Below are 12,064 nucleotides of genomic sequence, written 5' to 3'. Positions count from 1 at the left end.
ATAAATGCTTATTACTAAGCAAATACAAAACTTAGAAATGCAGTAGTACACTATATCCCTGTTCAAATTAATTAATTAATTTTCTGCACATTAACTGCAACAATACACAACATGCTAAATTCAGCTGAACATATAATAATTATGAGCTGCAGAATTCCTCCTTAACATAAACAACGTTACACATTGTGCAAGAACAACATACAATATTTTTTAATTGAGACACATAAGGCTTGCAAAGCAACACCTTCGTTAATATACAGCGTTCTAAACAATTAAACACACGGGCAGTACGAGGCTCCACCATTATACAATTATGAGCAGCAACGTGCCACAACATTATTGCAGTGCAATAAACACAGTTTAACATTATTATGAGGTAAATCCAACAACAAACATCAGTATTACTTACTGGTAGATGCACGCACACAATTCTAGAAACTTAGAAATAAGTACAGCAACACCAGCTTATATTATCTATATATAAACTGCACAGTCAGACAAGCGCTCTCTACCAAACTTTCCCAAAACTGAAACTTAAGCTCTCTTCTTCAGCGAGCAGCAGAGCGTAGTGCTGCTCCTCGTTGGCTGATTCTCAAGCAGCCAGTTTTACCTGCCTGAAGAGGTCGTCCTTCGTCACAATGTGTGTGTGTGTGTGTGTGTGTGTGTGTGTGTGTGTGTGTGTGTGTGTGTATCTAGGTGTGTTTTATTGCCGTTTTTGTTTAATATTTACTCTGTTTTTTGGCAACATTTGGGGCTTTTTCATGTTATAATTATGTGAAATTTGTGTTTTATTTTTGTGCTGTTAGCACAATTTCTCTTGTAACTTTTGTGCCATTTATGTATTTTATTACGGATTATTATACGTTGATTTAAATTCATTCATTTATACACAGTATGGGCAGTTTTTTGTGTTTACACACGCTCCCTGGCTCCGGTAACACAGCGACGCTCCCTGGCTCCGGTAACACTGCGAGTAATTGTTGACGGTCCCTTGATTTTCTGATGAAATCTCACTCCGACACACGGAAGCAACACGGCGGTTAAATTAGTCTTTATTCGCGAAAACCAGAACAGTATTAACACCGAAAGAAGACAAGAAATCGTGAAAACTGAGAAAAAAAGCCAACAAAGTGTGTTTCTTGATCAAGACTCTACTTCGGTTTACTAACCGGTCAGATAGATAGCTGCTACTGCTAAGCTAAAACCGCTAAACTAGTTAGCTTCTCCCGTTCCTATCTATGAGCTGCTACTGCTAAGCTAACCTGTTAGCCTATCACCGCCGGTGAGACTTCCAGACAAAATGGCTCTTCTCTCGTCCTCAAACAGGGATTCATCCTCCACCGTGTTTTCCGTCGCCGTCTTCACTAAGTTCTCCACCAGAAAGAAGTCCAACCACCGCTGTCAGTGGAGCGCTGCTGCCGGTGTCACGGACAGTAATCCCTGGGTTCCCTCTCGCTGTGACGGTCCGTGCGCTGAAGACTAAAGTTTCACTAAAAACACTCTAAATGGATCATACAGCTGTCACAGCGGAACTGAGATAATGTCACATGGCTATTTATAATTAATATATTGGATATTTGGGACTTTGAAAAGAAAATGTTCAGAACTATGAGCAGTGAGACACACGGGCAGAGCTCGTCGTCTCCTGCCGGACGTGGAGTCTCCTCTGCTGGGCTTGTAAGCCAGGAAAGCTCGTGGATCGGCCTTCTGTCTAGGCCCGCGATGACGTTTTTACAAAGCTATCTCCCAGGGCGACCGCTCCGTGCCCCGTCCCGGTCTGATACAGGAACCGGGTGGAACCGCGAGGATTTAAATTTAAAAACCAGCTTTGTTGATGCGGAAAGTGATTTTTTAAGACAGCTGGACGACATTATGCCACTAAACGTCACCCATCATCCGGGTCTTCACGTGCCAGTTCTGCGGTGTCAGAACGCCGGAGCCGCCGGGCTGCTGGAGCCCCGAGCCGACGGCACGATACCGTGGATCACCGCCGATTCTCTGCGGGAACTTGGGATTCAAAGCGCCGAAGGAATGGACTTAAATTCCTGCCACCAGCAAACCCACGAAAGTGGATATTTGTCTTCTGCGTGGACTTCTTTAAGTCATGTTTTTATAAGCTTGGTTTCATCTCAGGTGAGTGGTTGGTGTGCTTCACTCACACACACACACACACACACACACACACGTTTCATCACAGGTGAGTAGTTGGCGTTTCTTTTTTTTACTGTTCCATGGACCTTCCATTGTGTCCTGAATAAAGCGATTGTTATTGTTATATTTGCAGGAAATCGGCCCCCCAACGGAGAAGGAGTGGGGGCCAGCGGGAGCCTCTGTGACGGGCGGTATGGGTAAGAGCAGAACGTGGTGGGACAGTTTCTGGGGCGGCGAGGAAAGCTCCCAGAGAGGGTTGTTATATCTGCCCCGGGCCGGCACAGCCCAGACGCTTTGTCCACAAAAACAACCCGAAACAAGCGAAGAGGGATGGACGCTGGGAGAAAACACTGGAGCCTCTCAGCACAAAGAGGAGTCGGGAAACAATGGAGGGCTTCACACCGCCCAGAACACCGAGTGGTTCGGTGTTAGGGAGCACCGGAGCCTGTTTGGAGCCGGGGCCGCCGCCGCCTGCAGTGTGGCGGTGCTGCTGACCCCAGAGACCGACAATGGTTACTCCAGTCCGGAGGAGGAACACTTACAGGTAGGGGTGAACATAACATGTCAGGTAATCTCTCTCTGGGATTATATATTTTGAGAGAGAAAAGTCAGAAAATTAAGGACAAAAGTTGGAATATTTTAAAACAAGGTTGATTTCATACAGACTTCTAACTTCTATAGGCGAAGAAACTTTAGTTACACAACCTGGTAAGTGTGTGTGTGTGTTTTAACCTCATAGCTCAGGGTCATTCTACCTCTGAGGGTTTAGACATTATGACTGATAATCTAAATCCTTATGGAGAAAGTCAACAAGGTTTTTACTTCTGGAACCACACTGTTCTCTATGAAATGTAGAGTTGGGCATCTGATCCTTCCGGTTCTTATTGATTCTGATTCTTTGAGGAAGAATGGGCCAATGGGTGCTGTGGAAATCAACAAAGGAATATAACAAAAGGAAGACTACTACTCCAGCTACAGGAAAACAAAAATATAAACCAAAATCCTCTCTAACTAAAGCACTTTAAAAAACAAAAACACAACGTGCCCAGCAGCCCCCCTGAACCTAGTGGAACTAGATAAGACAAACCTGTTGAGTGCCAGAGCGATATCAGTGTTAAAACTAATCGGGTCTGACAGCTGCCCTGAACTGCCAGTCAAACAGGCTATTTGAGCCGGAGGAGGACTTCACTGGAGCTCCTCGATTGGGGCAGTGGTGGCATGCCTCACCGATCTGCGTCACCATCGCAGGGAACCCCTGGAACTAGGCGGGACTTCCCTCAGCCAACCAAATCGCAGCGTGAAATGGCACAGCCAGTTAAACACACACACGAGGGCAGGGTGGGAAATTAACTTTTTTGCCCAATTTTACCAGCCACTTATATTTTTTACGAGACACTTTTTCCGGAATTCAAATTCATAAAAAGTGCACTAGCATATTTTGAATTGCTTCAGTGCATTATTTTTATTATTATTAATACGTATTTTATTAATATAGGCAAATAAAAAGTGAAAAAAGCCTGCAAGACCATGGTAAAATTGCATTTGGTCATATTCTACAGTAATTGTAGGCCTACATGTTTAATGAACAAACCAAAAAAATATTGCCTCATCTCTCAGTAACATTTTGGATGACTCGTGGTCATTTATTGCCTCTAATTTAAGGTTAGTTGTTCCTCTAACCAACATTGTTTGCATTTTCTGAAGACACGTAGGTTGGACAGTAAGTACAGTGCATGGATGGCCATCGGGAAAGTGGACTAACCATTCCCTCGTTTTCCCTTCGTCATCAATGCGCCACTTGTTCGAAAAGTACCTTCTCTTTTCTTCGCCCTCAACAGTTTGTACATTCATATCTACTGCTGACTGCGCAGCGGGCCTCTCAACACCGGGGATATGTCGCCACATTTTTTTAACCAATAATTTTCCTTTCGTCTGTACCTCAGCTCAGCTATATGTGTCACGGACTAGCACTGAAAACCAATCAAATGAGTTACTCTGTAAATGATTAAAACACGTTCCACCAAAACAAGTTCCTTCCCGACGCTATGTTGCAGCAGCACCACGGCTTGAAGATGCCACTGTGGCTGGTATACAAGGCAAAGTCACCCGAAGAAAGTCACCTTTGTAAAAGTACCCGCCATTGGCTGGTGGCAGAACTTCCAAAACTTCTGGAACCGATGATCAGATTTAAATCCAAACGATTCCAATAAAGAACAATTACAAGTAGGAGTCGGTTGTCGATGCCCAATCCTTATATAATGTCAGATAATGTCAGTGATTCTACATATTTTGAAAGATTAAAGTCAGAAAAAAAATTGGAATATTTTGAGAGAGAATTTTATAATAAAAAAAAAGTGTGATTTTTGTTGTTTGTTTGGTCTGTAAAATGTTGGATAATGTCTGTGATTCTATATGTATTTTGAGATATGCTGAATGTTTGCAGCTGTGCGTCCAGGTGTGCCAGCTGAAGATGCTGAGTGAAGATCAGCAGGAACACGAAACAGAAAACACAGGAAAGGGAAACGAGACTTCAGAGGACGGAGAGTGTGACGTTACATCAGGACAGGAGGTGGAAGAAGAAGAAGAACAGGAAGCAGCCGCTCCGGACGGTAGGGCTGCTTCACATTTAATGATTTCATTCATTCAACCTTCTATCTGTTCTTTTTTTCTTAACCGTGATTATTATGATTATATGTTCCAGCCTCTCCAGAGGATCCGTGTGCAGCGACGCCTCAGTGCCAGAATAAAGCCATCGCCTTCATTATGGGATGCCCCTGCAGCGACGACAGCCAATCAGACGAGTCCTCTGATGATGATGAGGAGGATGATGATGATGGCTTCGACAGCGAAGGTTTGTCTGATCCGTCCGACTCATCAGATGAAGAAGACGAAGAAGACTCGGACAGCGAGGTAGAGTCTGAGGTACGGAAGCTACGTTGGATTATAATCACGATTTAAATCAACAAAAACTTATTTTGCACTTTATGGCTACGTTAGAATAGTGTGGATGTGTGTGTGTGTGTGGTTGTGTGGCTTTTTTGGATTTCGTTCACACCGCAAGTCTTAATGCTTAATTCAGATTTTTTTGCTCAGATCAGATTTTTAGTGTCTGTTCCCATGACCTTTTAAATGTGGCCTATATCAGATTCCAGTGTGAACGGTTTGCGGTTTCGAAACTGACCCACATGATCAAAAGACCAAAACCAATGACATCAGACGCAGCACGCTGCTGCACTAAAGTTAGGGAGGTCATGGAGGAAGTCAGCATTTTCATTTTTATTTCTAAATGTTTGTGTAATGGCAGCCGTAACATTAATGAGCAGGTGCTGAGGAGGAGAACAATGAAGAGAAATTGAAGTATCTCCCCATACACTAATGAGGTCTAACACCTCCCTCTCCCTCCATCTTGCTCCATCACTGTTCTCCATGTTGTAGGCCTAGTCAAGTTTTGAATGTTACGGTCTGTGTGTAGGGCTAACTCCCACCGGAGCATAACGGTGACAAATGTCGATGTAGATTGACGTAAAAGTCTCATCAAATCCTCCTTGGTTGTTCACACTGCGGCCACATTGAGTTTCACCTTCGGACCCAGGTCTGATTTATTTCACTCAGCCAACATTTAGTTTTTATTGAGAGAGATTTGACTGTTAGTTACGGTTCATTTTTCGGAGCTTCTGATATTTCTTTTAAGGGGAATTCAACAAGTTAAACTGGAGGAAAAGTCTGAAGGGAAATGTGACAGTTGAAGGTGTTGATTAGTTTGTGTTTAAACTTCAATAACAACATCTAAATAAGTATAAATGTGTCTTTATGATTTTCTTCAGCCTGACTCCGAGGCGGAGCGTCTGTGGCGCTCACTGTGCCATAGCGTCGACCCGTACAACCCCAGAAACTTCACCGCCCTGCTGCCCGCTGCCCGCACGCCGCCCCGCACCGTCCCCGCCACCTCGCCTCCGTCCTCCACGCAGTCCTCCCCCGCCTCCTCGCCGCCATCCGGCGCTGACAGCTGGGATGACTCGGCGTCGGCCAGCGAGGGGGACGAAGCCGAGAACCTCCGCCTGTTGAACTCCTTCGGCTGCTCCTCAGACCCGTACAGCCCCTTTAACTTCCAGGCACCGCTCCGGACCCAAGGGCCCGCCAGGGCGCCACCAGGAACCAGAGCCGGGGCCCAGACTTCCTGTCGCTCCGCTGGGCGCCATGACGCAGCGTCTCCGCCGGAGTACAGGACGGAGGAGGCTGAGGAGCGGCTGGACAGCGGATTCTCTGAACTCTCCACGCAGAGCTGCTCCGTCACTAAGAAGGTGAGTCGCAGCCCTACACACACACACACACAGACAGACAGACCTACAAATATTATATTCATCACAAATAACCCGCGGCCACTTGTTTCATTTGTCTGTTTTTATTTATCTTCTGTAAAAGTCAGTGAACCTAAATCTTCTCCCCATCAGGTTCGTTTCTGTGACGATGTGGAAGAGTTCTTTGCCAGTGGCGGCGAGGAGGACGAGGACCGCCGCGGCCCTTGGGAGGAGCTGGCGAGAGATCGCTGTCGCTTCCTGCGGCGCTGCCGCGACACGGAGCAAAGCATCGCCCACGTCCTGCAGCCGCAACACCGCCAGAGAGTCTGGAGACGCCTCGCCACCGCTCCAGCCCACAGCGTCCTGGACGCCTGAATCTGTCTGGACGTCTGAGAGAAATCTGTCCGGATACCTGAGGAACCGACAGATTTTCTCCAGGACGCTGCAGGAATATGCGTCTGTCCTCTACATCCAGGACGCCGCAGGGCGATCGATCTATCCTTTCTAGGGCTGTCAAAACTGTCCAAAAATACTTAGAGGTTAAAATATTTTTGAACATATTGGAAGTTATTCAAGACAGAACTACTTACAGGGTTGTAGTTTTTCTTAAGTGGACAGTACATGAAAAGATGAGACGTTAGAGAGACAGAGGACAGGCGGACAGACAGACTTGTTGTTTCTGTTTTCTGTCTCCATCTCTCTCTCCAGACTCTAAAAACCCCGATTCATAACTGACTCTTTGAGTGAAATCTGAAGGGCTGAGAAGTCGTCACTGTGTCTTCTTTGTATTCTGCAGACGGACAGAAAGTCTGTGGCCGATTATTCACGTAATCATCTGCTTTACTTTTTCTCTTTCAGGGCAAAAACCCTAAAACCCCGGCGGGACTCTCTCTCTGCAGACAGAAACCTGCCCATGGTGTTGCGTGTTTTCATTTTAAGCTTTTATTTTTCTCTCTGAAGCCAAAGATTGAAAGCCTCGCTGCATGGATGTTAACCACTGATAATCAGTAAGTGTTGAGCCTCTAATCAGTATCTGCATCGCTGGTATTAAAGTCCCTTTAACCAAGTATCAAACGTCTTATCTTCAGCTTTTAATTCCAAACTACAAGTCCTTTAAATTCACAGTATTAAAGTCTGATTTCCAGTTTTTAAAGAGTCTCAGTCGACTAGTTTAGTTTTATTTAATGTCTGTTTCATGCCAAACGTTTGGGATTGTAAAACTTAGATATTTAACAGAAATCTTCAGGCGTCGCAGATACAAAACGGAGAAAATCATGAATATCTGAAAGAAACAGAAACGTGTCGTATGGAAACGTGTCACCGCGGCGCCGGGAAAGAGTAACGTGTCACGTCATTACGTAAAACGTTTGTGGTAATGAGATGTTTTCATGTTGCTTACATAACATACAAAACTTATTAAATTAGAACAAGAAAATGTTTCTATAATAACTTTGTTTTTCACATTAAGAGAGACAAAAAACGTCAAAATACAAAAGCCAAAAAGACTTTGAAAAGTAGCCAGAAACGTTGGAAACAAATGTTGAAAAAGTGATAAAAATGTTGAAATGTTTCTTTTTTATTGACAAAACGTATAAAAAAAGCGACCGAAACTTAAAAAAAAAGTCAAAAAAAAAAAAAACTTCCAAAAAAACAACAGAAACGTAGGAAAAGAATTTAGAAAGTGACAAATGTAACATAAGCGACTCAAAGAAAGACATCTGGAAGGATGTTGTTTTAAAGGTAGAAAGATGTTATTAAAGCAGATGTTTTATGTAATGATAACGTGATTCTGAAATGTTTCTCTTCCGTACGACAGACATGTTTCACACACAACCGTCTCCGCCTCAGTATTTTCAAACTAAAACCTGTTTTTAGCTGAAAGATTTTCACAATAAAAGTAAATGCAGGAAACATCAGAAAGATCTGCTTCTCTTCTTAGGAACCGTCACTTTAAAAGACACAAACATTAAAAACCTAACCTAATTCTCTGACACATTCAGGTTTTATCATCATTGAAATATGTTGTTTTGAAGGAACAAATAATTAGATTGTATAATTCTTAATTCATAATAATCACTTTAAATGTTTGGCTGGCTGGTGGCAGCTTCAGGGTTCAACATTCAGGATTTCTACTTGTATTTGACTCCATCTCAGAGGGAAATATTTTTACTTAAATACTTTTTACTGTCTGACAGTTGGATAATGATTTGTGATTTTATTTTTTTAAATACGTAGACAATTGTACAGAGTTTGGTTGGTAGAGGAATCTGCAAGTTTGGATCAGATTTTAAGAGAAAGATTTTCCAAAAACCAAAGGGTGGAAAGTAACTAAATACATTTACTCAACTACTTAAGTACAACTTTAAGGTACTTGTATTTTACTTGCACTCCATCTCAGAGGGAAATCTTGTAGGCTTACTAAACTACATTTATCAGTCACACCAACCAAACCACGTATTTAAGAAACGCCACAAAATGTCTCATTTTATTTATTCAATCAGATATTTTCTCTACATTTTATCCCCTTATAGTTATTAAGTTTTAACTTTGTTCCAATAAGCCTTACATTAATTATTTTTCCCCGAGGAAAAACGTTGAAAGAAAAAACCTCAAAAAGTCACAAAATATTGAAATAAAAATGTCAAACATTTAAGAAGAAAGGCTTTAAAAAAGGGTAAAAAAAATGTTAAGAAAAACATCAATAAAAGTCAAATGTTGAAAGCCTCAAAAATGTACAAAACAAACTTGAGAAGCATCAACTCAATGTCTGATTGGCCAACGTGTCTGTGTGTGTCTGATTGATTGGCCAACAGCACGTTGAGATGAATTAATCATAACGGGCCAGTAGGTGGTTATATTTACTGATATGGTGCAACATTAAATCAGACTCAGATCAACTGCAGACTCATTTACAGAACAGGAAACTAAACGTATTATTTCATCTATTTAATGAGTTAGTTTGGTCCCTAAAATGTTAGAAAAAACTTCATAAATGTCCCAGTTTGACTTTTATTTTCCTCCAAGAAACAAAGACAGGCGACAGATCTTCACAACAACATCTTTGTCTTTTATTAACAACGTCTGAATCTTTCTGAAACTGTTGCTACGTTTTAGTTTCAACTCCCAATCAAACGTGTAACAGTCTCGAGTCAGAACCTGAGTCAGAGTTTAAACTTCCTGTCTTCAACACACACAGAAAGTTCATTTAATAAAGTCCTCGTTTGGTCCATAAATTGTTAAAAATGTTGAACATTTTCCCAGTTTGACTCTTAGGTTTCTGCAGGAGATCTTTCAATGCAAACAGATTTAAAACCCAGAAGGTAGATCCGAGTCTCTACTTTATGTTGCAGGATGGAGCCCAACATCCTGGTACTTTAGTCAGGATGGAGCCCAACATCCTGGTACTTTAGTCAGGATGGAGCCCAACATCCTGGTACTTTAGTCAGGATGGAGCCCAACATCCTGGTACTTTAGTCAGGATGGAGCCCAACATCCTGGTACTTTACACTAAACAGATGATTAGTGTGAGTCTTTGAAGCGTCTGCATGTTGCACTAATATAATGTTTATCACACAGCTGTGTGACTATTAATCAATAATCAGAGTTTATTATAAACAGGAGAAGTCTTTGGTGTTCCCTTCTGTCAGAAAATGCTTTTTATTTTTCTAAATCATGGTTTGGCGGCTGACTCGCTCTGCTTCATCACTTCTCTCTCACAACTAAAAGATTATAAATATTAAATATTAAATCAATATTTAATGATCACACACTGTGTCTCCGGCTCTTTCTTTCCCTACATCTTCACTGCTGATCAAAGGTCTGGCGTTCAGTTTAAAAACATGAAATTATTGTTAATAAAACAAGTGGTTTGTTCAATCTGATCTATTTATGTTTCTAGTGACGGCGCCCTCTAGTGGCCGTAGTAGTTATGGTCTGTTTGTCTGTCTCTCTCTGTGTGTGTGTGTGTGTGTCTGTCTACATTCGGGGCTGGAGACCCAGAAGCTCTGCCCCCTGGATCGTGGTTTGGGTTAAAACACTCCTGGAACATGAACACCCGTTTCCATGGTGACAGTCTTGTGTTGACCTCTCATAGTCTGTAAATTCCCATTTCTGTGTCTAAATCCACTATGTAGTCGGAGAGGACGCCCTGTTTCCAGGGTGACAGTCTGGGGATTTCTCCTCCAGTGTGTCCTGCAGGTACTTGATGTAGCGGATGGCGGCGCGGAGCGTCTCCACCTTGCTGAGGCGTTTGTCGGCGCTGTGACCCGGCAGACGCTCCCTGAGTTTGGCGTAGCCTTGGTTCACGCAGCGCACCCTCTGCCGCTCGCGCTCATTCCTTTTCTGGATGAACGCCGGCTCGAAGGGACACTCGTACACGCCGAAGGGTCCGTGGTGGTGGAAGGGCGCCAGGAGGGGCCGCAGCCCAGCGCCGGCACCCCGCAGAGCGCCCACGCTCGATTGGTAGAAGAGGAAAGGGGCGGAGCCAGAGAGATCCTCGCAGCGAGACAAACCAAAGCTCAGGTACGACGGCGGAGAAAAGGTGGAGCTCATCATGTGACCTGCAGACACAAACAAACTTCCATAACATGTCTCGTTCAGACGGGTGGAAAGAAAACATTGATTTGGTTTTTGGAAAATCAAATATGATCAAAAGGCTGATTCTTGTGTTAATAGAAACTAAACCATTTTATAACTGAGTTACGTACCTATATGGGGGGGATAAAATGTAGAGAAAATATCTGATTGAATAAATAAAATGAGACATTTTGTGGCGTTTCTTAAATACGTGGTTTGGTTGGTGTGACTGATAAATGTAGTTTAGTAAGCCTACAAGATTTCCCTCTGAGATGGAGTGCAAGTAAAATACAAGTACCTTAAAGTTGTACTTAAGTAGTTGAGTAAATGTATTTAGTTACTTTCCACCCTTTGGTTTTTGGAAAATCTTTCTCTTAAAATCTGATCCAAACTTGCAGATTCCTCTACCAACCAAACTCTGTACAATTTTCTACGTATTTAAAAAAATAAAATCACAAATCATTATCCAACTGTCAGACAGTAAAAAGTATTTAAGTAAAAATATTTCCCTCTGAGATGGAGTCAAATACAAGTAGAAGGTTGCAAAGAAATACTCAAGTAAAGTACTTAAACTACAGTTCCACCGCTGATTGAACTTTGAGTTAATTAAAATAAAAAATGAATAAAAACTGATAAACAGATGAAAGTACTGACTAAAAATTGAAGTTTATAACAAAAATATACATATAATACAAACATGAGCTGCACAGTATGTTTATAGTTTTATTTCTGTGTCATGTCAAACATTTGGGATTAGAAGACACGGAGGAGCTTAATCTGGATACTCTTTATGCATAATCCAAATAAAATAGAAAGAAACTAAAATACCCAAAAGAAACGAAAGATGGAAAAAAGCCCCAAATAAAACTACACACAATATCAAATCAACAGAGTACAAATACAAAAATAAATATTATTATATTGATGTGTAAAGATGATATGAAGTATAATGTTTATATATTTCTGTATAAAGATGGTATGAAGTGTATATATTGATGTGTAAAGATGATATGAAGTATAATGTTTATATATTTCTGTAT

The 12,064-nt window shown here is 42.1% G+C and overlaps 2 protein-coding genes across 3 annotated transcripts in view; one reads left to right on the top strand and one right to left on the bottom strand.

Annotated features, from left to right (window-relative positions):
* The first annotated feature begins 974 nt into the window (after positions 1 to 974).
* On the top strand, positions 975 to 10,216 carry ppp1r15b (protein phosphatase 1, regulatory subunit 15B). Of its 2 annotated transcripts, none has more exons than XM_078249507.1 (6): positions 975 to 2,133; positions 2,285 to 2,695; positions 4,607 to 4,760; positions 4,853 to 5,073; positions 5,976 to 6,452; positions 6,603 to 10,216. In XM_078249507.1, exons 1-6 carry the CDS (start codon positions 1,597 to 1,599, stop codon positions 6,822 to 6,824), a joined length of 2,022 nt encoding a protein of 673 aa, XP_078105633.1. In that variant the 5' UTR covers positions 975 to 1,596; the 3' UTR covers positions 6,825 to 10,216. The 2 variants fall into 2 exon arrangements, with proteins under 2 accessions (XP_078105633.1, XP_078105632.1); XM_078249506.1 differs by having other exon boundaries at positions 4,595 to 4,760.
* Positions 9,039 to 12,064, bottom strand: part of LOC144516152 (achaete-scute homolog 5-like) — a 3,233-nt gene continuing 207 nt past the window's right edge. The window contains exon 2 of the mRNA XM_078247346.1: positions 9,039 to 11,008. Coding sequence (XP_078103472.1) covers positions 10,575 to 11,008 — 434 coding nt within the window. The 3' untranslated portion in view covers positions 9,039 to 10,574. The remainder of the gene's footprint in view (positions 11,009 to 12,064) is intronic.

Source organism: Sander vitreus, chromosome 4 (genome assembly GCF_031162955.1).
Source record: "Sander vitreus isolate 19-12246 chromosome 4, sanVit1, whole genome shotgun sequence".
In the NCBI taxonomy this organism is placed as follows: Eukaryota; Metazoa; Chordata; class Actinopteri; order Perciformes; family Percidae; genus Sander; species Sander vitreus.
Note: the sequence above shows the minus strand (reverse complement) of the source record. Positions and strands in the feature narration are given on the sequence as shown.